The 23,653-nt window shown below is 38.9% G+C and overlaps 1 protein-coding gene across 3 annotated transcripts in view; it reads left to right on the top strand.

Annotated features, from left to right (window-relative positions):
- GNAL (G protein subunit alpha L) overlaps window positions 1–23,653 on the top strand; it is a 325,131-nt gene that overhangs the window by 218,820 nt on the left and 82,658 nt on the right. For 2 of the 3 annotated variants that reach the window (XM_005282663.5, XM_005282662.5), the window contains exon 5: window positions 2,083–2,180. The exons of the other annotated variant lie outside the window; for it this stretch is intronic. In XM_005282663.5, the coding sequence (XP_005282720.2) occupies window positions 2,083–2,180 (98 nt within the window). The remainder of the gene's footprint in view (window positions 1–2,082; window positions 2,181–23,653) is intronic. 3 annotated transcript variants of the gene reach the window in all.

Here is a 23,653-nt window from a genome sequence, read left to right as displayed (position 1 = left end):
TCACATCATTGTTTAAAAGAAAATACCAACATTTACTTAGTTACAACAGCAAAAACCCCAATAAAAACCCCAACAATAACAAAGCTCTAAAATTCTATGGGTCAGAGTTAAAGTTCTTTTGTTATAATGAAATGCATATTTCATCACACTGGATGAGAATAATACGTTTGTTTATTATTTGGGAAGTGTAAGATTTATGATGCTCTTAATTACAAGGACTTGTGTTTTTATAAATGATGTGATTGCTAAATTACAAGGTATTTACCTATCTTAACTGTTATTTTTTTAACAGGTTGGGGGGGATTGATTTTTTTTGTTTTTTGTTTTGGTTTGTAATAGAACTAGAGAGTCATGACCCCAAGTTCCCTGTTCTAACAACACATTCTGGAGTGGGATACAAAAGCTTTTAAACAGCATACAGCAACAGTACACAATAGGTTTTTAGGGCAGGAAGTAAAAGATAATGCCATCTCCAAACGCAACTGCAGTGTGAAATTTAGGTAGACAAAATGTAATTTTGTAAAGTGGATTTTGTCCAGCTCAGTAGGGCCAGCACATCTATTCTTGTGGTAAGTGCCATGGACTCTTTTAATTCACTTAAAAGATAAGAGTCTTGGTTTTACATCTCTTCCAGAATGTAATTTCTGACAGCAAAGAGCTACCTTCCACTATGATGGGAAACCGTTGCTTTATTTCTGTCTCAGAGGGAAGACCATAGGCTTCTGTATCATCAACACTTTTTCTCTGGTTTCTGCAGAGCTTCTACAAAAGGTCCAGTCTCTAGTGAAGTTACATGAGGGACCTTCCTAATTGTGTTTTTTTTGCCTTTTTTGGCTGAGCTGGGCTCAGCCAAACAATGGAGCCAAGGTACCTTCAAGTGCCTCCAAACACAGAAAGAGCATTGCTTGTCTTTTATAACTGCTCTCTATACTTTTAGGAACAGATGTGTTGGGTTAGTTTGGTTTCAGGATGCTTTTCTTAATTATGGCATAGTCCTAGATATAAAATACTACCTAGGTTCCCCAGAATCTGAGCCCGGAGTCTTTTGAATAAAGCAGTGGTTCTGAACCAGTGGTATGCAGAGGTCTTCCAGGAGTTACATCAACACATTTAGATATTTGCCTAGTTTTACAACAGGCTACATAAAAAGCACTAGTGAACTAAACTAAAGTAAAATATCATACAGACAATGACTTATTTATACCATTCCATACACTATACCAGTGGTTCTCAAACTGTGGGCAAGTCTGTTTTAATGGGGTCGCCAGGACCAGTGTTAGTCTTGTTGGGGCCCAGGGCAGAAAGCTTAAGCCTGAGTTTTTAAGTGAGGTAAAACTTGGGGTACGCAAGAAAAATCAGATTCCCAAAAGGAATATGGTAGTCTGGAAAGGGTTGAGAACCACTGGAATAAAGGGTCCAATTTCAGGAATAGCAACTAGAAGCTAACTTTCAGGGCTTTCTTTGCTAGGCTGCTAAAAGCAACCAACAAGCTATCCTTCAAAGCAAAAAATAAATTTGGGTGCTTTAACATTGCCATATTCGTGCTACTATGGAGTTGTGTGCTCAGTTGTTTGGTGTTGAGGTTTCCTTATAATTTTGAGAATCAGTTCCAACTCATCTTTGATTTCCTTGAGAGGATTTGCTATTCAAATTCCATCGTGTCAGCGAATCTGATTTTTTACTTGGAAATTTGTCTTCTGCCACTGGGATACGCCAACCTGGTTTCAACCCTTTTAACGTTTCTTTTGGCCACACAGGGAAGTTAGGCTGGATCCGTTTATTAATTCTTACTTTCCAAATAGACAAGTGCTCTTTTGGAAAAGTAGTGAAAGGCTGGATCATATAAAATTCTTGAAACCAATTGATAGGTTGTATGTGAAAGTACTCAACAGTCCAAACTAGTTTTTCTGAGACTTTGACTTCACTAATAATTCTTCACCTTTTCTTCTTTAAATGTATAATTTTTCATGTTGCAACACTTTAAAACATGAAGATTTGAGGAGGGAGGAACCATTGTGTTTCTTTTTAATTAAAACAAAACCTGAGAAATCTTCTCTTATTTGTCACATTTCCAATTTTCAGGAATTCTTTGAACATGCAAAAAAGCTCTGGGATGATGAAGGAGTAAAGGCATGCTTCGAGAGGTCAAACGAATACCAACTGATTGACTGTGCACAGTAGTAAGTGTTTATTTTTGTGTAATTAATACCCAATAATGTAATGGATTATAATAAGTCTGAAAAAGATATTTATATTTGCAAGATTTGGGAGTTTGTGGTGCACCAAACAACATTCGAATTTCTTACATATACAAAACATGCACAGCAAGAATACTGATGGTTTTACTGTGTTGCTCAGTTACTAGACAGCTACACATTTTGCTGGTGCTATTTAACTGCTGAGGGAGGCAAAGTAAAAGAAAAAATTAGTGAGTCAAATAATTTTAAGTAACAGCTGTCTGTTTTGAACTAGCCCGTTTATCTTCTCAAAGGGCTACATCAAGTCAATCAGTAAATGTGTTAACACAAGTAACAATCCCTAAAAGGATTCATTTAATAGGATATGATTTACACAGAGTTCCAGTGGAAATGTCTGTATGTATGTGAGGATGTGGAGATGAAAATCCCAAACAGATTATGACATATAGCACACCCCTTTCTTTTAGTCAAAAAGGAAATAGTTCACCAATATGCTAAAGCTAAAAACTTGACCGTCACTAGAAATAATAACCCAACTCTGAATTAGACTTTGACCAAAAATATATATTTTTATGTGAATTGCTATTGCCAGAAATTGTGCCTTTAGAGTTGCTTCGTGATTTAGGGTTTTTGAAGAGCAGGCTCTGGAGATCAGCCTGAATGATAATTATGGTCAGCAGCAATATCACAGGTCTGTTGCAAAACTGAGAGTCCTGTTTTTCTGTTCTCTCTGCACCCTCTGTTTGGACTCCGGCAGAGAGACAAGAACACAAAGAAAACTCATTTTTTGCCATAAACTAGCAGCTCAGTGCCATTGGGCCATTTCTCCCATAGATGCAAACATAAACGCATTTACACATGGCAGTGTGGTGGAATTGTGTATGGGTAGAAAGGAGCTCAGTGGGCATAGTTAGCCACAATATGGGCATTCCTGGTTTACTTTGTGTAATCAGTTCATAGCCAGATTGACTGGAAATATCGTTATTTAACTGAAAGCAGTGATTCTGAATGATACAACAAACTCTGCAAAAGACCGTAAATTTGTGATTTTTGTCGATTTTTTTCTCTATGGTACAGATTTGATCTGTGCTGATTGAAGTGTCCAGCATACAGACAAAACCTACATACCTTTGCCAGCCCTGTTTGGGAAAAGGGGTAGGATGCAATAGAACAGCATGAAAAAAGTAAATTATTCCATTGTAATATTAATGGAAGTATGTTTATGTGAGGGTAAAGAAGCCTCAAATGGCAATTCTGGCATGTGGGAAAAGACTTATGCTCCAATACTTATGTGCAGAAAGGAAAGGAAAGTGACAAAATGGGATTGGGGTCAATTCCAATATCCCAAAATGTTAAATTAAACTTTGCATTTTTCTAAAAGAATGTAAAGAATAAGAAGGTTTTCTTTTCTACATGCCCTGTCCCCCATCTCTTCCAATTGATCATTTATTTTTTGAGGTACAGACGCTCCCTGGGTTACACAATACCCGACTTACGCAAATTCACACTTACGGAAAAAGTTCCCTAAACCAGAAATAGGATTTTCGAGTTGCAGAAATTTTTGCATAACGTATGGGTATACGTTTCTGACTTACGCAAAATTCGAGTTACACAAGGCTTTCCAGAACAGAACAATTGCGTAAATCAGGGGGCATCTGTAATCACCAAGAGTTTAACAATCTCAGTTAAAGAGAGAGTACTATGCATTAGTTTATCTAATCCAAATAGTGCTAGACAGAACTACTACTAAATCTGGTAATTTGGGATCGCTTTATTTGTTACAATTCTGAAAATAGTGCTTAGAACTTATATAATGTTTTCCATCTTCAAAGGGCTTCACAAACACTAATTAATACTTAAAATACCATAAAAAGAAGAACAGGAGTACTTGTGGCACCTTAGAGACTAACAAATTTATTGGAGCATAAGCTTTCGTGGACTACAGCCCACTTCTTCGGAAGTGGGCTGTAGTCCACGAAAGCTTATGCTCTAATAAATTTGTTAGTCTCTAAGGTGCCACAAGTACTCCTGTTCTTCTTTTTGCGGATACAGACTAACACGGCTGTTACTCTGAAACCTGTTAAAATACCATGTGAAACAAGTAGGGTTTTGGTTTAGTAAATGGAAGGAAAGTTGTCCGGTGACTTCCTCGAGGCTGCAAAAGAAGTCAGGATCAGAGCAGAGATTGGAACTCCTGAATTCTGGTTTCCTAGTTCTGTGCTTAACACACACAGCTTTCTCTCAGGAAAGATTGTACTGCTGCTTAAAAATAGGTTAACATACTCTTATCTTGGGGGACAGATTGAAAATATTTCTGGCTTTAACCTGCTCCCCAAAACAGTCACTTGTCACTATTACACAGAAGCATTGATACAATAATGATGGAGTCAATGGAAGGGTAATTATTGCTTTTTGTTTCTTATATATTTATATGTTATGTACTATATGATGATAGCAGCTACTTCATGTAGAAATGTGCACCTCCATTCCAGAAGCTGACATAATTTAGAACAGTAGAGGTATCTTGTTCCTTCTAAACTGAAGAATATAATATTAAAAGTAAGTTTGAAATATTACTGGAAAGATGCACATATTTTCCTCTATACATAGAGAAAAGGCTTTGTACACAAGCACTAACTTTCTCTCTAAGGAGGACTGAATGGAATTCCATTTGGAGCACACTAATAGTTTTTCTTTATTTGGCAAAAAAAAAGGGTAATGTTGAATGGCAATAGCACTCTTCCACCTCGGTCATCTTCAAGCTCCCAGGAGTTGTCCTCACTTGATGAGCAAGCATCCCAGAGCAATAGTTGAACCCCAATCTTCTAGATGGCAATGCAGATAGTGTATGATCAGTAGGCCACCAATCCTCTCTCCATTTTTAAAAAAGCTTCTTTTGTAAGACAGTTATTAGATTACAAGATGGATGGGATGTCTTTATAAAAATTGCTGAATGTTATTAAATTAATTATAAATAAAATTCAAGTTAAAAAACTTTAATTTGGCTGCCATTCTGAAGCTTCAGCAAGTTTAAAAATACATTTTAAAAGCTTAGCTTAATTTATTTTTTTTTATTTTATTTTATTTTATTTAGAAGTATTAACGTTATCCCGCTGGTACCAGAGGCCATAGAAACCAGCATAGACAGCAAGGGCCTCATTCTCATTTACGCAAATTACATTTGCGTTCACTGTAAGGCTGCTTTACACTGCCAGACTGGAGTAAAGGAATATCAAGCCCTGAACGTCTGTTCATTTTAGTTTTTCTCCCATAACTCCCTCTGTTACCTGAACTTTGTTTAAACGACTGTCACATTAATACATAGCATGGCATTTATGAGAAATGGAAAAACTGTGACCAAGCAGGATATTTCACTCGAGGTCTGACAGCTCTAGGTGTATCCTAAACAAAGATTTGAATTTTTCTATCCCTAACTACAAAGTTATACAACATATTTATACCCCGTACTGAGAAAAAGTATTTCACAGCTACCAGACAGGTGTTTGGGTTTTTTTTTTTTTAAATAAAATACAGTAAGTTTAGTGTTTTGTGAAATGCACGTCACAGAACCAGCAGTGTATTCTTTCCTCTGGCTTCTATTTTTCTCTTTCTTTCTGGGCTGAAATATTTTGTCAACTTTTTTTTAATCAGTAAATCTCCTTAATTTTTATACTCTTCACAAATGTAAGAGGCACTGCACATAAGAGATTAAAATATGGTTTTGAGAGTGCAAGAACCTCATTCATTTATTTTTCCTTTAAATTCCATTTCTCTTACCTAGATATTGACGGTGTCATATACAAAACCAGCCTATTGACAATGCAAGGTTGGGGAATCATAGTATTGGAGATTAAGTGAACACTGAAGTGTATTTTTGGGTACTCTAATACAGCGGTTCTCAACTAGGGGATATGTGTACCGCTGGGTGTACACAGAGGTCTTCCAGGGGGTACATCAACTCTTCTAGATATTTGGCTAGTTTTACAACAGGCTACATAAAAAGCTCTCGCAAAGTCAGTCCAAACTAAAATTTCATACAGACAGTGACTTGTTTATACTGCTCTGTATACTATACACGGAAATGTAAGTACAATATTTATATTCCAAATGATTTATTTTATGATGATATGGTAAAAATGAGAAAGTAATCAATTTTTCAGTAACAGTGTGCAGTAACACCTTTGTATTTTTATGTCTGATTTTGTAAGCAAGTAGGTTTTAACTGAGGTGTAACTTAGGGTATGCAAGACAAATCAGACTCCTGGAAGGGGTACAGTGGTCTGGAAAGGTTGAGAACCACTGCTCTAATACTCTGGAAGTTTAAATCCCTTGAGAAAAACACAGGGCTATGATTTAATGCTGCCCAGGTGCTGACCTGCCTAGAGCATAGGCAGTGTACTAGGCAATAGAGTTGGTTATTAAAAATTTCACTCCATAGCTGACCACATGAAACAGACTTTTGAAAAATGATTACAACCACAGTTTTAACTACTTTATAAATTGCATTGTTTCTTCATGATTGAACTCCTGTTCTTTTTGTGGATACAGACTAACATGGCTGCTACTCTGAAACCTATTTTTATGCCATCTCTCAGTAGATGACAAACTTTAACTATGTGCCTGGAAGGGCTTTGTAAAGTATAGTCTTCTATGAATCCAGAACTCCTCAAAATAAATGATAATCCAGTTATAAAGGGGAAAAAAAACCAAGTCAGATCGCAGTTTGTAGAACTGATTAAGTGTCCCTAAAAGTTTAGGAGTGTGTTAAAGTAAATAGATTTATGGAAACCATGAGATGTTGAGTTCCCTTTTATTTGTTAAAAGCATACCGCGAAGACAATTAAGCTGATAGTGATTGATTGTTGCTGTTTGTAATGTGCATGTGAAAGCCGTTTGTGGTGAACAAGTGTGCATGTCACAAACCAACCTGCACACACCCATCATATTCAGTGCTAATTGGCAGTAGTCTTAGCAATCCCAGCAGAGAAACCAATGATTTTAGCAGTCACTGAGACTGAACTGTTCTCTTCACCTTTTAAAAATAGGGTTGAGGTAGGCAATGTGGAAAGTCTTAGGCTTTGTCTACACTACAAAGCTCATGTCACTAAAAGTCAGGCAGCGTAAACGCCGTTTGTCAGCACTTTTGCTGACAAAATACTTCCAACCCCTATGAGCGGGGTTCACGTTGGTGACAGGAGAGCGCTCCTGCCAACAACGAGCCGTTTCCACTGCCACTTGCTGCTGCAAAACTTTTGTCTTTCGGGGATGGGTGGGGCTTTTTAAAGCACCTGTGAATGACAAAAGTTTTGTCGTTCATTTAGCAGTATAGACAAAGCCTTAATTTGATACTACACAAGTTGTACCAATTCTTTCGGTAAACAAAGGTCTTTAGTGCTGTCAGTGCACACCCTTTTGAAGTACTCAAGCACCAATGAAAAATCTAAAAACATTTTGAAATATGGCTTTATCTTAGTAAAACATTATATATGAGAGGTGAGTGACTAATTTGAAACAAATAATTTACTCTATAAATTTTAACTTTTTTTATTTCTGTAACATCCACAAGCAGTATAAAATTTTCTTAAATTTATTCATTATTCAAAATTACTAATGATTGTGAGATATTTTAATTTTTTGGATTGATCTCGAACCACTCGTTACAAGTATTAAATATTCTGTATTCAAAACTTGGCTAGGTTGGTTAGTTCTGATTGACTGATCACTCATCATTATTTTTGTGTTACCTGGCTGAGTGAGGTTAACTCTGATAATCAGAAATAAGGCTTAAAGATGCCATTGGGGCTTTGACTCTCTCAGAGAAACATAGAAGTTTAGAGAACAGGAAAATAGATAAGCAGGATTAGTCAATTAAAAAAAATAAACTTTTTTCTTTTTGGGTCGCACAGACTTTTCCCAAGGCCTCATTCCTAGAAAAATTAAGATTTATTGGATGGTTTCAGTGTTTAAATTTAATTTAGTCTCATTGCATTCTTACAAAATAACTATGTGTAAGTGGGTGGTCCTAGCTGTGGAAAATGCATTCTGGCTCATTTAATTGTCTATATTCTGGGACTTGGGGAAGATTTAAGGAACCCTGTCCCCTGTTTTGTCAACCAGGATTCTGTCCTATAAGAAATATGCCATTTCTAGTATACTCAAGTATGCAAGCCTAAAATCAGCTTTCTGCAAATATTTGTGCTAGTAAAGCTTGATTTTTCAAGTGTTCAGAAAAGCAAACACAAGCTTGACCAAAGCAAATTTATTTTTATATTTGAGCTAATATACATGGAAAAAACATATACCCCATTTTTTCTTCGCAGTTGCTCTCTCTTTGAGAATGGGGTTTCATTAGCCTCCTGAGTTGGCTGTTTTGTCAAAGTCTGTTGGACTACAATTACCTACCCCATCTTCTCTCAATACTGTTCTTTTCTGAGATCAGCCTGCTGATACACTTCTTCTTTGCACTGGGAAAGTGTCTCCATCCTGCTTCTGCTTCTCCAAGCAAGGCCCGCTTGCTTAGCTGATGGGACCAAGCAGACTCACTCATCTCCTAAGTCTAGCATCTGAATTCCTGCATTTATCCCAGTACTAGATAGGATAACTAAAGAAAAGTTCTTAGTTGAGTGATTGTCCATATGCATTCCACATCATGATTGGATACTTTCAGCCAGCAGTGTCCATTAGTGCTGTGCCTGCACCTTACGTATCCTCGTGCCCCCCACCACCACCCAAGGGCATATAATCCGGAGGGCCCAGTACTTTGCCTGGTACCGACACTTTGTACTGTTATTAGTTCACCAAGTGCCCATCACCTCAGTACCCACAACGCTGGTACCAAATACTATGGTGCAGGCACTCTCTGCACCAATTTTCTTTGCACCAAGTTCTTCCTGAGTTATATCTACTTTCTACTGTGAGGGAGCCATACACTGTACTATCGACTATGATGGCACTGAGTGTCCTGCTGCCTGGAGTGGCTCGCAGCTGCTTGCGCCGCACCTTGCACCTTTTCAATGCCGGCAAAGAGAGAGAGTTTCGCTCACCCTAGAACCCCTGTTAGAGTAGCCCCACCACTAGCGAAGGAGTTGTCTTTTTCTCCCTCCCCATCAGAACACAGAAGAGAGGCATCTCCTACCTGCTCAGCTCAGTCTTGTTCATATGATCAGTGTGTTCAGAGGGGTTGGGTTTTACTCGTATTTTCTAATCCCATAAAAGGAGGGACACCCAGTTCTGGATTTCAGAAATCTCAACACCTTTATCTATCACCTCATATTCTGAATGGTCACTCTAGCCTCTATAATCGCATCCTTAGCTCCTCAAGACTGGTTTACAATTCTTGACCTACTGGAGGCATACGTTCACATATCAATCCATCCCACCACACAGATTGCTAGTGTGAAATTCCCACTGTCAGCACAGAGTCCTGCCCTTCGGTCTTTCAGCAGTGCCAAGAGTATTTGCCAGGTACTTGACAGTCATAGTGGCTCACGTGGGAAAGCAAAGGATGTAGGTATATCTGTACCTTGATGATTGGCTCATTCAGTCACTGCATCAGGTGAACATCTCCATTCATATGATCCTACACTTTTTCTCTACTCTGGGACTCCGAGTGATCAAAGATAACATTAGAGCTGACCCAAAAGATAGAGTTATAGGACCAGTGCTAGATTCCACAACAGCAAGAGCTTATCTTCCACAAGACAGATTCAGTACCATGGTAGACCTCATCAACCTGCTGCAGGTTCACCCTCCAACATCTGTAAGACACTGCCTCAGACTTCTTAGTCACGTGGCCTGCTGCACTAATGATACACAGCATGCCAGATTTCACCTATGTTGCATGCAAAGGGAGTTGAAATCTGAATATCTTTCAAACAGATATCACACGGACATACGGGTACAGGTACATTCTCCAAGTAAGCAAAGGGATATCATTTTCTCTACCTCTTGATAACTGATGGTTCTGCACTCAGCCAGGAAGATCACCTTCAAACTCAAGGCCTATGGACCACTGAAGAGATTAACCTTGGTATAAACGTCCTGGAGCTGAGAGCTATTTAGCTAGCCTGCACAGCATATCTCCCCCATTTTAAGTGGACTGACAGCCCAGGTCATGACAGACAACACAACAGAAAAGTTTTAGATCAACAGACAAGGAGGAGAATATTCACCCCCCCCTTTTGTCAAGAAGCTGTTTGCCTATGGAACTGGTCTGTTCGTAACCAGATCACAACAGTAGCTCTGCATCTACCAGGTTTGCAGAATGTCCTAGTTTACCAGATCAGCAGGCAATTTACAACTGACTACAAATGGATTATCAGACTCCATCCTGCAGAGCATTTTCCACAGGTGGAGTCACTCAAAAGCAGATCTATTCACCACAGACAAAAATGCAAAGTGTCAGATGTTCTACTCAAGGTGGGAGTCTGAGCCCAGGTTCTCTGTCAGATGCTTTCCTTGTCTTGTGCACTCCAGAGATAACGTATGCCTTCCCACCAATCCCATTAGTACCAAGGGTCCCAAAGAAATGCTGACAGGACTCAGCAGTAATAATCATACTAGCACCAGCTTGGCCCAGACAGTTCTGGTACTCCATCCTAATGAACCTGTCAGCACAGCCCCTGATAACATTACCTCTCTTACCAGACATAAACTCCAAGAGAGAGGGCAGATTGTACATCGGGTCCCAGCATCATTGCCCCTCACAGTATGGATGCTGGTTGGTAAAATAGCACTGAAAGAAGCTAAGGTCTGAATATGTTAGTGTGAAGCGCAAAGGACTCTTCTAGGCTGACCTATGCCGCGAAATGGAAGAGACACTCTGGGCAGCACAGCCCAATCTGTCTTCTCTAGACATTCTGATTTCTGTTATTCTGGATGACCAGTTATCCAGAAAGAATTTATGGCTATCAATCAGCTCTCTGAAGGTGTGCTTAGGAGAAATAACAACTCATCATCCCCCCATACAGGATCACATCATATTTTCCCATCCCACAGTTGCTAGTTTCTCCAAGGGCTTCATTCATGTGTTTTCCCCTAATCCAGGAGCCCCCTCACTCCTGGGATCTTAATATAGTCTTAGCTAAGTTAATGCAGTGGTGCCCAAACTTCTGTTGCCCCCTGCCTTACCAGTAATGAATTCTGTCTGCACCCCTCTCCGTTACTGCATAGTTGGCTCAGCAGAGGAGATGGGCTGAAAGTGGAGCTGGGGGAAGAACTGGAGATGGGGATGGGGAGCTGGGGCTAGAAGCAGATCTGGCCTGGGGGCAGAGGGAAAAATGGCAGAGCTGGGTTGGGGCAGAGCAGGGGGCAGAGTGGAGTTGTGGCTGGGGGCAGAGCAGGGGGTGGAGTATGGCTGCAGCTGGGGGCAGAACGGAACTGGGTGGTACTCCCTCTCTGCCCTCCACCCGAATATTTCTCCATGCCCCTCTAGGTGGGCGTGCCCCACAGTTTGGGGACCACTGGGTTAATGGGTCCTCCCTTTGAGCCCCTAGCAGTGTGCCCACAGTACCATCTATTTATGAAAATGGCCTTTTTATTAGCAACAACAGAAGCCAAAAGGGTAGGGAAAATTCAGGGTCTTATTGCTGGTCCACCTTACACAGTGGTCCATAAGAATAAAGTGACCCTGAGGCATCGACCTGAATTCATACCAAAGGTTGTTTTAGACTTCAGTTTCAGTCAGGTGATTCATCTGCCATACCAATCTCTTAAGTTTGCTCCAACCCCACCTCTTACGTAGGAGATCACATCTTACAGATCACTAGAAGTGGAATCCATGTGGACAGTCACTTGAAGAGAGAAACACCGTTCTGTAAGGTATTAAATGTTCTTTTCTAATTTCCAGTTATAGACATTTTAGCTGTCAAATCCTGAATGTGACAATGTGTGACAAAGACCCCTAATGAGAGATGCTTAACAAATAGGAGAAAAGAATACTTTATTCAGGTTCCTAAAGAAGAATGTGGCATTTGGTTGTATAGGCCACCATTTGAAACAAAGGCCAGAAGTACTTCCCTTGTTTAATGGAGAGCTGCAGAGTTTTTGGGGAGTCTTACAGTTTGAGCCCTGAGTACATACCATTTGTAACTATTCGTGTGGCTTCTACATATGACTGTAACAATCTATGTGCCCAGACTCCATGCAGGTTGCTAACAGTTCAGAAACTGGGATAGAACCCTGCTAAGAAGGAACTGGGTAACAAGGTAACTTATAGTCCCAGGTACCCCAAGAACCATCACAGGAACTCAATAACGTGGTTTCAGAAACTCATCTATCCTGGAGATCAAAATATGCTAAAATCATGTTTGCAAAAATCTGTGTTTGAAAATGGTTGTCAAATACAGTTCTGCTTTCATTGTTAACTAGTTACTTTCACACTACTTTAATGTTCTGGTGTCGACATGGCCGAAGAACTCAGCTGACTGGAGGCTTCAGAATGCTTGTTGATGAGACAGGTGCTCCCTGGAATAGAGCTGCCAAAATTGTCTCTTTTGTGTGGAGTGTGGGAATTGAGGGAAAGCTGGCAGGAGTGATTACTGGAGGTACATGAGAGGAGAAGAGTCCCTCTTCATACTGGTCAAGGAAACTCTGCTGAAACCCTTAAAGTATGCGTTAAAACATAGTTGTGATTTGTATATTTTCAACTGCAATATAATGTGAACATGGTCTGAGTGTCCATAACATTTCTGTTTTTAACCCTATCCTTTCATTAGCTTACTGATACCAAAAGTTCTAAGCCAATTACAAACCTTTATTTTGGTTTGCTTTTTATCTTTAAAAAAGGTGCTTAAACCATATTTTAGGAGGAAAATTCACCCAAATGAAGACCGTGTATGATACAGTAAATTAAACTGTTGAATTATAAGCCTGGGGGAAAATGTTAATAGAAACAGTAATTCACTCTTAATTTAGTAGTCTGTTATTAAAAATAGGTCACAAAAATACTTTTTATATCTGAAAGAAATTATTTATTTATTAATGGAGCAACACTTTATGTTAAAAGCTGGGCTCCTGGTTTCACTAATTTACTGTAAGTGATATGTAAAAACTAGAATAACACAGTTTTCTCCCCTGAAAGGCACTCTTCTTGTTTTTACATAAACAAACCACTGTGATGATGACAAAAAAAAAATTCACGGCTGGACACATGGTGATAGGGTAATTTTCCAATTATAAAAACTCAATATGTGGAGGAGAAATAAATCTTGTTTGACCACTTAATGAGCAAATTCTTTCCACTTAAATGTATTTTCAAAACAAAACAGAAACCTTATGACACCAGTAAAACACTGTTTAAAGATGGGAAAATAGAGGTGGGTTAGGAATATAGAATAATAACTTCATACATGCTGATGATTCTTTTGGTACAAAGGGGTTTACTATCACAGCTTCTAGAACAAAAGGATTAGTGTATATTTTTGGCTGTTAACCAACAACTAGACCAGTCTCTTGAAAGACAGCTGATGAGGGAGTTATAAATCAAGTGTGTAGTATTTTCCTGATGATGATTTTGTTTCATGTCACGGCAGAGGTTCAGGAGTAATTTTAGTTAGATATTAATTTTGCATTTGCTCCACCTAGTAAAAAAGTAACACTTACTTCTTAGGTTTGAAATAATTCAGTTTAACTAATAAAGCATCTTTTCAATCTTTTTAAAATTTATGTTTTCACTGCTCACCTATTTATGTTTAGAAGGGTTTTTTGGGGGAGGCCTGAAAGCAAAACCACCAAACTCACTGACTCAGCCATATTTTCCCTCTGCTTTCTGTATGCACACCTTTCTGTTGCTTGCTGCCTATGCTAGCAACAAAAATGTAAAACTTAACTAGACATAAAGTAAATTTAAAAAGTAGAAAAATATAAAATATTCTCTAATCTCAGTTATATAATTGAAGTCTTATTTATAATAATAGGTACAAAATTTTAAGATGGTATTGTAATTTTCAAGTTAATTGTGCCCCTTTAAAAATGAAAATAAATATATGTGTATTTGAATTTAGACTTTTTTCATGCATAGGAGCAAAGTAATTGTGGGTTTTTTTTCATGAGTTTAAAATGCTAAAATATGTTGCTGTAAAGAAAGTATGAAGCTTTCTCTTAGCAGTTGAGAGTATTTGTGTAATTTTAACCTTATTACTTGTAGCAACATTTGGACCCACTTCCCTACCCCTCCATTCCAAAAAAATTGGCAGAGCAGGTTAAACATGGACTTCCTCACTCAGATGTATTCACTTACTCATGAAGTGAATTTCTTGGTTTGTTTAAATATTATTGCCATAATAGACTATTGTGCTGTTTATACTGTTACTAATCCAAATTCATTATTATCAGAGCTGATTTATTGTCCTGAGATTCATCTAAGGCCATTAACTAAAGAAAATAGTCATTAAGTATGGATTAGGAGGGTTAATTTTTCTAATCCTAAAGATAAGGATGAAGTGTAAAACAGCATCCTTAACCTTATTTTAAGGTCATTTTTAATAACAGTTTGTCATCTTTCTTAAAATTATGGAATCACAGTATAGGGTTACCATATTTCGAGCCTCCAAAAGGAGGACACTCCACCAGCCCCCGGCCCCACCCCCAGCCCCGCCCACGCCCCAACCCCGCCCCTTCCTCAAAGTCCCCGCCCCAACTCCACCCCTTCCTCAAAGTCCCCGCCCCAACTCCGCCCCCTCCCCTGCTTCCCGCGAACATTTGATTCGCGGGAAGCCTGAAGCAGGTAAGGGTGGGTGTGGGGGGAGGAGGAGCGGCCCAGGCTGCCCCCCCTGGCGTTTCCAGCCTGGGCCGGCCCCCGGCCGAGCACCCCCTGGCCCCGCCGGCCCCCGGCCGAGCATCCCCCGGCCCGCTCAGCACCCCCCAGCCCCGCCGGCCCCCCGGCCCGCTCAGCACCCCCCGGCCCCCGATCCCCGGCCAAGCACCCCCTGGCCCCGCCAGCCCCCGGACCCCCGGCCAAGCATCCCCCGGCCTGCTCAGCATCCCCCGGCCCGGACCCCGGCTGAGCACCCCCTGGCCCCCCCGGCCCGCTCAGCACCCCCCAGCCCCGCCTCGGGACCCCACTTCTCCTACCTGGGCTCCAGCTGAGCTGCTCCTCCCCTCTTGGAATGTAAGAGCCGAGCAGCCCTCCCCTGCCTCAGGACCCAGAGCTGGCTGGGCACGTCCCTTCCCCGGCTCCAACTGAGCTGCTTGGCTCCTCCCCCTCAGACTCACAGAGCCGAGCTGCCCGAGCCAGCGTTACCGGCTTCGGGCAGCCCCCCCCTGCCTCCGGACCTTGCACCGCGGGAGCAGCTCAGCTGGAGCCGGGTAGGAGAAGTGCCTGGCTGAGGGCTCGGGGTCCGGAGGCAGGGGGGGACTGCCCGAAGCCAGTAGCGCTGGCTCGGGCAGCTTGGCTCTGTAAATCAGAGAGTGGAGCAGAGCCGCAGGGGGAGAGGAAGTGCCGGCCATTTTCCCGGACATGTGTGGCTTTTCGGCAATTCCCCCCGGACGGGGGTTTGATTGCTGAAAAGCCGGACATGTCCGGGAAAAACCGGACGTATGGTAACCCTATCACAGTAGTAACTCCATCATTGAAAGATGATTTCAGTCAAAAATCAACTCTCATTCTACCTGGAAAAAAGAGCTCTTTTTTACCTGGTGGGGAATATTTTTTGAAAGTGTGAGGTTAATCACAAGAGATGCTTTAAAGTTACAATATCGTAATTATTTTTAAAGCTTTTCACTCATAAAAAACAGACAAATGTTTAAAATAAAATGTTACCGCATATGCAGTGTAGTACTATATGTGTAATATATGACAACCCAACCTTAGTTAACATCCTGGTATAATCTAGATGGCAAAAAGTCTTTCCTTTCCCTCAATGTATGAGCTTCTTACACCTCTGTCTCTGTTGATCACCCTGCCTTACCCAGTTTACCCTCTGCTGTTGGTCTGAGATTCCCCTCTTCAGGTACAAGCCAGAGATCAACCTTTACCACATCCATTCTACACATGCAGATTGCAGACCTCCAGCATCCTAAACACACTCCCAGTACAGACTTAAGCTCCCTAAACTTCATATGGTACCTGATCCAAAGTTTACTGAAGTTAATAAAAGGACTCTTACTGAGTTTAAGAAGCTTTGCCTCAACCTCAAGCTGTAGGCCTTGAAGGATGGATGTGGGTTATAATAAAAGGCCATCTTTTTGTAATTCATGTGCAAAAATAAAAAACTTAAATTTATTTCATATTACAGCAAGGTGAGAGTCTCTTGTAAGGCAAGGGAGTGGGCTACAGTAGAGGGGCAGAGTTAAGGCTGGTGTTTAGAATCTTACCTGAGAATTACTATAATTTGTGATATTTGCCCTTTTAAAAATGACAGTGGCCCAATGAGGGCCTATTTGGTTAAAGGTTAAATCTGTAAATATTTAAAAAAAATTAATTTACTTTTTGAAGTTTTTTCTTTACAGATATTTAAAGAAACAAACAATGCCCCCCTCCATTTCAGTGAAAAAATGTTTACTAAAAAACCTGTAATTTAAGGAAATTGTTTAGAATAATTTTTTTTTATAGTTTACTAAAGTAACTGAAAGACACCTTTTATTTTCCCAAGGTTCTGTTCTTTGGCTTAATAGGTGATGTCCATCTAGGACACAGACAATTCATGGCTACATATGTAAATAATAAAACCTGACAAAACAGCATATTCCTACTATCAGATCAAGGAAAGGTTAACATTTACATGTTAGTTACAATAAGCATGGAAATTGTTTAGCTCCAGAATTCTTTAATATGAGTTGCTGGTTTGTAGCCGCATCTTAAAATAGTGCAACAATAAAAATACAGGCTGACTGGAATCATGTGTTCAAGATTTGTCAAGTGAATTAGAAAAAGACATTGTAGATTATTCTGTCGACCCAGCAGAAATGTATCCACTTTTGTTTGTCAATATTGTTCTGTAGTCAAGTGGAAGAAGAGAATGAGATATGACCAAATGAGCTTGATTGTATGTTTTACAGAATTGTAAGAGTCTTTTACAAGCTAGTTAGGTGTATTTATTCAACTTTCTCCACTTTCTGTTGAAATATGGAACTTAATTAAATGCATTGTTTTGAAACTTATTGTTGAGTGTGTGTGTGTTTCTCTGTGGAAGAGATTAGTTGGTTGACTAAATAGCTTAGCCCATTTGTATGCTATCATTATGTAACACAAATATATTTTACATTTTTCTTGTGGATTTTTTTGCCTTGCTCTATAGAAAATGTATTCAATGTTCTGCTATCTCAAGCCTAACATTCCATGAAATATCTGTTTAATTTTAATAATTTTAACTTGAATGTTTAAAAAATAAAAAACTATGGGCAAATTGGACATTTAGTGGCAGATTTTAAGGGATACTGTCAAGTTATTTAAACTTCAAGTTTGACTTTCTTTAAACTTTTAGTGTACTTTTTCATTGACAGATGGCCAGTCTTTCTGTTTTCAAATTGATCATTGTGCACTACTGAGTAATTTAAAGAACAAAGAGAGAGATTTATTTCTTAAGGGACTGCACACTGACCAGACTCTTCATACATGCTATTTTCTGTCCTAACGTGTGCAATGCTTTGTTTATATTCGGATCCCCAAGAAGTCTGGGTTGGTGGTGGTGGTTTTTCTAAATTAATGCTGCATTGACAGATTTGAAAAAAAGAAAAATGGTGGAAGCTGGAAGTTAAGAGATACAAAAATTAAATAAGCTTTATGTGGTATTGGGAAAATGTAAGGGCTAAGCCCCTGTACTTGAAAAAGAAATTTTACACCTCAGACTAAACCAGAGTGGGTTCTTGTTATTTTTCAGCGGAATTGCAACTCTGGTTTTAAGGTAAGTCAGTAAAGGAGTCTAAGCAGTTGGAGAGTGTCCCTAATGAAATTTAAGCTAAATTTGTGTCTCGTAATACAACAATAATGCTGCCCCAAAAAAACTTGATTTTAGCTTTAAATTAACCAGTTCCGTTGTTTTTATTGTATAAGCACTGTTCTTCTTCTTCCATATACTCTTTTCTGATTTAATTATGACTGATTATATGGACTTTTTATGCAAAGATTAATTTTAGCCTAAATTAGGTTGTAGGAAAAGAAAATAGATATGAAATGTGTCAGGAAACTTCTAGTTTAATTGTCAGAGCAAAAAAGGTGTCTACAGAGAAAGGATCCACTAATATGGTGCTTCAGTGGTTCCATAAATTGGTCCAACAATCCATTCTTACAATTTGTAGAACCAAAATCTTGCCTGATTTACATCCCAGAGAATTCCCACTTAATCACGGGAAGACTTTGTGTGTTTGATTGTGTTTAGATTCTAAAATGTGCAAAGGTGAATTTTGAACTTAAAATGGACCTCATTTCTGTGGCTTTTCTGAAAACAGTGTTTAGTTTTTACTTTCCCTTCATCATCAAAGGTTTTTTTTAATTAATTTTTAAAATTACATCACAATAATTTATGTTTAAGTGTCACTTTACACCCAATATTTTATTCTGTAACTGGTACATTGTGAATACATATCTAGACTCCCATTCCAATTTTTTTTTTTTTTTTTTTGTGTGTGTATGTAAAGGAAAGCTTCAATACCTTACTTACAGCTTGTGAGACCATATCTGAAATTCAGAAAATATTCATTTTGGAAATTGGCATTCTGAATTTCAGATAATATGAATTTTGGAGAATAGTTTTTTTCTTACAAGTTTTTTTGTCAGCAAAATTAAATATAAATGATTGCCACAGAAATAATTGCTTATGCCTTATCTACACTTAAAAGTTTTGCCAGCTCAGCAATGTCATTTAGGAGTGTGAAAAAAATCACTCCGCTAACCAACATAGCCATGCAAGCAAAAGCCATAGTATAGATCGGGGTAGGCAACCTATGGCACGTGTGCCGAAGGCGGTACGCGAGCTGATTTTCAGTGGCACTCACACTGCCTGGGTCCTGGCCACTGGTCCGGAGGGCTCTGCATTTTAATTTAATTTTAAATGAAGCTTCTCAAACATTTTAAAAACCTTATTTACTTTACATACAACAATAGTTTAGTTATATATTATAGACTTATAGAAAGAGACCTTCTAAAAACATTAAAATGTATTACTGTCATGCGAAACCTTAAATTAGAGTGAATAAATGAAGACCCGGGACACCACTGCCGACCCCTGTTATAGATGAACTTATACCTGCAAGAGAATTCTTTTGCTGGTTTAATCCTCCCACGTCTTCACTAGGAAGGATTGCTGGCATAGCTCTACCAGGAAACCTTTTCTAGTGTAGATAAGGCCTTAGGAAATTCTCTTCTTCGCTAGCACCTCCAGCATACTAACCTTTGTACAAATATATAAGACCCTGCCCTGAAGAGCATACAATCTAAAAGACAAATAGACACAGAATAGACACAAATGGATACAAGGATAAATAAAGGTGGTGATTGATCATATCTTGGCCCCAGTTTGCACTGAGAAGTGCATGGGAGCAGGTTTAAGGACCTTGATGATACCATGTTCTTTTGTTTTTCTGTAACTTGGGTTATCAACTGTCCCTCATTGCCTCTCTATCTGCCATTTCTAGTCAGTTTCTTGTAGGAATCATGGTAGCAGTGGATCTTCTTGAGGGATTTGAATTCAGAGAAGGTGATGGCCTTTCAGACCAGCTCAGATGTTTCTGATTGAGGAAAAAAGTCCTGAGTGATGCTGAATTACCTCTAGTTTTATATACAATGCTGAGCATACCACTGATGCTTGATAAATAATAATTAGCAACCCACACTGCAGAAATGGTAAAGTTAAGAATCTCCTATTAAACTTATTCATGGAAATGTAATAATGTCTTTATAAAACCAACCTCCACACATCAGACAAGGCACTCAAAGTGATGGCCAGTATGTTAAAAGGATGATTAAAGTACAATTAAAATTTTCTTTAAAATCCTCTTTAAAAAGTAAAACCATTTTTGAGAATGAGGTAGGGATAGGGGCAAAAGGGGATTGGATGGGGAAAGACAATAAATCTGAGCCAACAGTGAACATAATAAATTAATAAATAAAACTATTTTAAAGCAAAAGCGATAGATACTCAGGGAAACCAGTTGTTCCATACCTCTGGACACACCACAGCAAGAACCTAATAGCCTCAGGAATGAAGACACAATAATAGGCAAGTGTTGTGAGAGTACAGATTCCTACCAGGATGTGGCTCAAGAAAAAGGAATGAAGCATAGCAAAGAACTACACCATTTAAGGTCTTAAAACCCAATAAAGCCAACTCACGGTAAAGTAAATATGCCACTTCATAGGCAAACATTGTGAAAAGCACAGGCCAAGCCAATATTCACAAATCAGTAAACATACATGCTGAGGCATTCTGAACAATTTGTATGCCTTGCTAAGAGGCAATTACCATAATCAAACTAGAGTTGCTGTTGTGTGATTGTCATAGGCTAAAGGAGTAAACTGCAAAAAATACACAATTGAGAAGATAATTAAAAAGACAGCAACAACAATACCCCCCCACGCACATCGCCAGGACCTTTCTACGGAAAGAATGTGGTTGAAAGCACTGCCAATATTTTTAACCTCTCTCCTTGAGTCCCTTCAGTAAGTAAAAGGAGTGTTCCCACAACAGCTACCTGTGAAGACTGTTGTGTTTGTTTTTTTTCAATCATACCCAGTCTCACCATTCCAGACAATGGGTTTTCCTCTGCTTTACCAGACTCGGAAGAAGGACCAACCCTTTCTATGAGGAGAAAAACTTGACTCTGCCTTCCAAGAGAGTCCCAGTTTTTGTTTTGCCTCCTGCAAGATTTGCATGTGGCCTCTAAATCTCTTTCTTTCTTTTTCTATAGAGCTCAAAACGTTTCATTTTTGCCATTTCTGGCTTGTTCTCTTCCCATTCATCTTGGTCAGTGGGAATTTTTTTTCTAATGCTCTGTACCTCTCTTTATAACTGGGGGAAGTTCTCATTTCCCTCGGGTACAGGAGCCCATACTACCCTAAGCTCGCCAAATGGTGAAAAAAGATATTGCCCTGAAAGAAGACAAGCAGAACAATGTTCCCTATGCACAATCTCCTTTGTCTTCTGTACCTATATGGACACCTATGCAATTTTTTAGAAGAAAGGAAGAGTGTCTCACTTTCTTCCCCCAAGCCCTCATATTAAAAAATTACTGATACATCACTGGCATTTAGATAACTCAAAACAACGTTTTCTTCAAACTCCAGACTTAGCATAGTTCTCAGATAGAATATGTCTTGCAGATATGGCAAAGTTGTGACTATTTGAAAATAACATAGTGAACATAGGTAGCAACCTGTTTTCTCCAAAAGTTCATATATTTTTGTTCCCCAAAATGTGCATGTGCAAATATATTATGTATAAAGAAGGGTGATGGGAAGCCAGAGAGAAGCAGCTTGACTTTTTACTAAAAGCTCCTAAAAAATTAAAAATAAAAGAGAGATTATGAACCAAATCCTGCCATCACATCAATTTAGAGAAAGTTCAGAGTAAATCTGTTGACGTAAATTGAGTTACTCCAGTGTAACTGAGACCAGAATTTGATAATGAAATATTAGTTTAGATTGCATTGTGCAAAAGTCAGTGTATTTAGAGTGACTTTTCCCACATAGCCCTTAACACCCACCCCATTGCACATCATGTGGTAACTTCATGTATGCTCTTGTTTTAAATTGAAACTGCAATTATTCCTATAATCGTAGATCTATAAATATAGTATTGTATATGTATATTTTCCAATTTTTTACTCCTTTCCTTACCCTTTGCCTTCTCTGCTTTCCCCTGCTTTGTTTGTTTTTGTTCTCTGCAAATTGACTATTAATTAAGATACTTTATTAATTAAGATGCTTTAGTTTGTGGTTGAAGCAGATAAAAAGGTAGTGTGTCAGTAGCATCTATGGATAGTGAGACCAGACCCTGTGCCTCATTGAACATGTAAGAATAGGTCAGTCCATCTGTTATTTCCTTACTAAATTGTATTAAGTATTTATTAATGTATATTTGTATAGTATTTCTTTATGGATGCAATTTACATATGCTGAATCTCTTGTGGCCTCCCTGTAGGGTTATTCATGATGAAAGATTATGTATCTGTAAGGGCTTGTCTTTATCATAACTTTTATTTTATGCATTATATTTAAAACTGTCCATTTATAATCTCTAGGTGCTTTCAAGTAAATGACTAATGCATTCAATGTTAGGGAACAGACCATTGCCTGGACTTTGAAAGTAGCTTTAGAGTATTTGGATTATATTCTGCAGTGATTTCAGTGTGTTATTCATTAGCATATTATATTTCTCCTTCATTCCCTTTAAAGCAGAAATCATGCTGCAAGTCTATGTTCCGCATAATTCTTATTGTGGTAATTACATTTTATCACAGACATGTGGTTTGTTATTTGTCCCTTGTGATGAAGGAAAAGGATATCACGTAGATGTTATGTCTGATAAGTACTAAATTTAGTCCATATATGACAGAGAGAGTACTGTTTCCAAAAGGAACCACAAAATGAGAAAAAAAACATGGGGAAAGCCCCTTCTATTTTAAAACAAAATCTTGGTACAGCCATAGATACAGTATAAGATGTGTTCTCAGATGGCTCTGCTTTATAATCAATTCAGCCAAGGAAATATAGCACACAAAAAAAGAGTGATTATGGGAAGGGACAGAGGAATGTGTGGGAATTTGACCCTGAACTCCCACAATTCTCTGAGATGAGTGATGGTATCCCCCATACACAGAAGCAGTTCCACAATACATACAAAAATGTCCTAAATGATAGTGTGCCAGATAGTTGTGGGGACACAATGAGTTGCCTATTCACAGTGCCACACATCTTTTGCCAGTAGACCACTGGTGCTGTGAGGACACTCTGTACTGGCAAAAGCAGCCAAATATGAATGCATTCTACCAGAATAACTTTGTTGGTAGTAGTCTTCTGGAAGAACTTCTGTCATTAAAACTTCCTAGTGTAGACAGGCCTGAGGGGAAAAAGGAGCATTCCTTTCAGAGCAGAGCTTTTCATTTTTCACTGAGTCAGCTAAGACTCCATGCTTTTAAATACAGGGAGTCATTTCAGAAACTCCTAATGAAATCTGCAGAAAATCCAAAAAGTGTTGTATGCTTTCACATTAAGACTCAAGCACTTGACAAACATAAGATTAATTTCAGTGCACTATTCTACTTTCACTTTGATATAGGCAGATCCTACTAATTTTTAACTTGTTTTTTTACAGCTGATGATAACCTTCCAGGGAGAAAGATAATTAGGGAGTAAATCATGTTCTACAAAAATGAGGTTCCTAGCAATATAACCCTTCTGAATGTTTTTAAAAATCTGAGATGCATGTTGTGCCCTTAGAAATGATCCTCTCTATTGAATGGTCTTGCAGCAATATAGCTGCAACATTGATTTTCAAACACAGGAATATCAAGAGGATGAT

Source organism: Chrysemys picta, chromosome 2 (genome assembly GCF_011386835.1).
Source record: "Chrysemys picta bellii isolate R12L10 chromosome 2, ASM1138683v2, whole genome shotgun sequence".
Lineage (NCBI taxonomy): Eukaryota > Metazoa > Chordata > Testudines > Emydidae > Chrysemys > Chrysemys picta.
The sequence above is the reverse complement of the archived record's forward strand: the minus strand, read 5'-3'. Positions and strand labels throughout refer to the sequence as shown.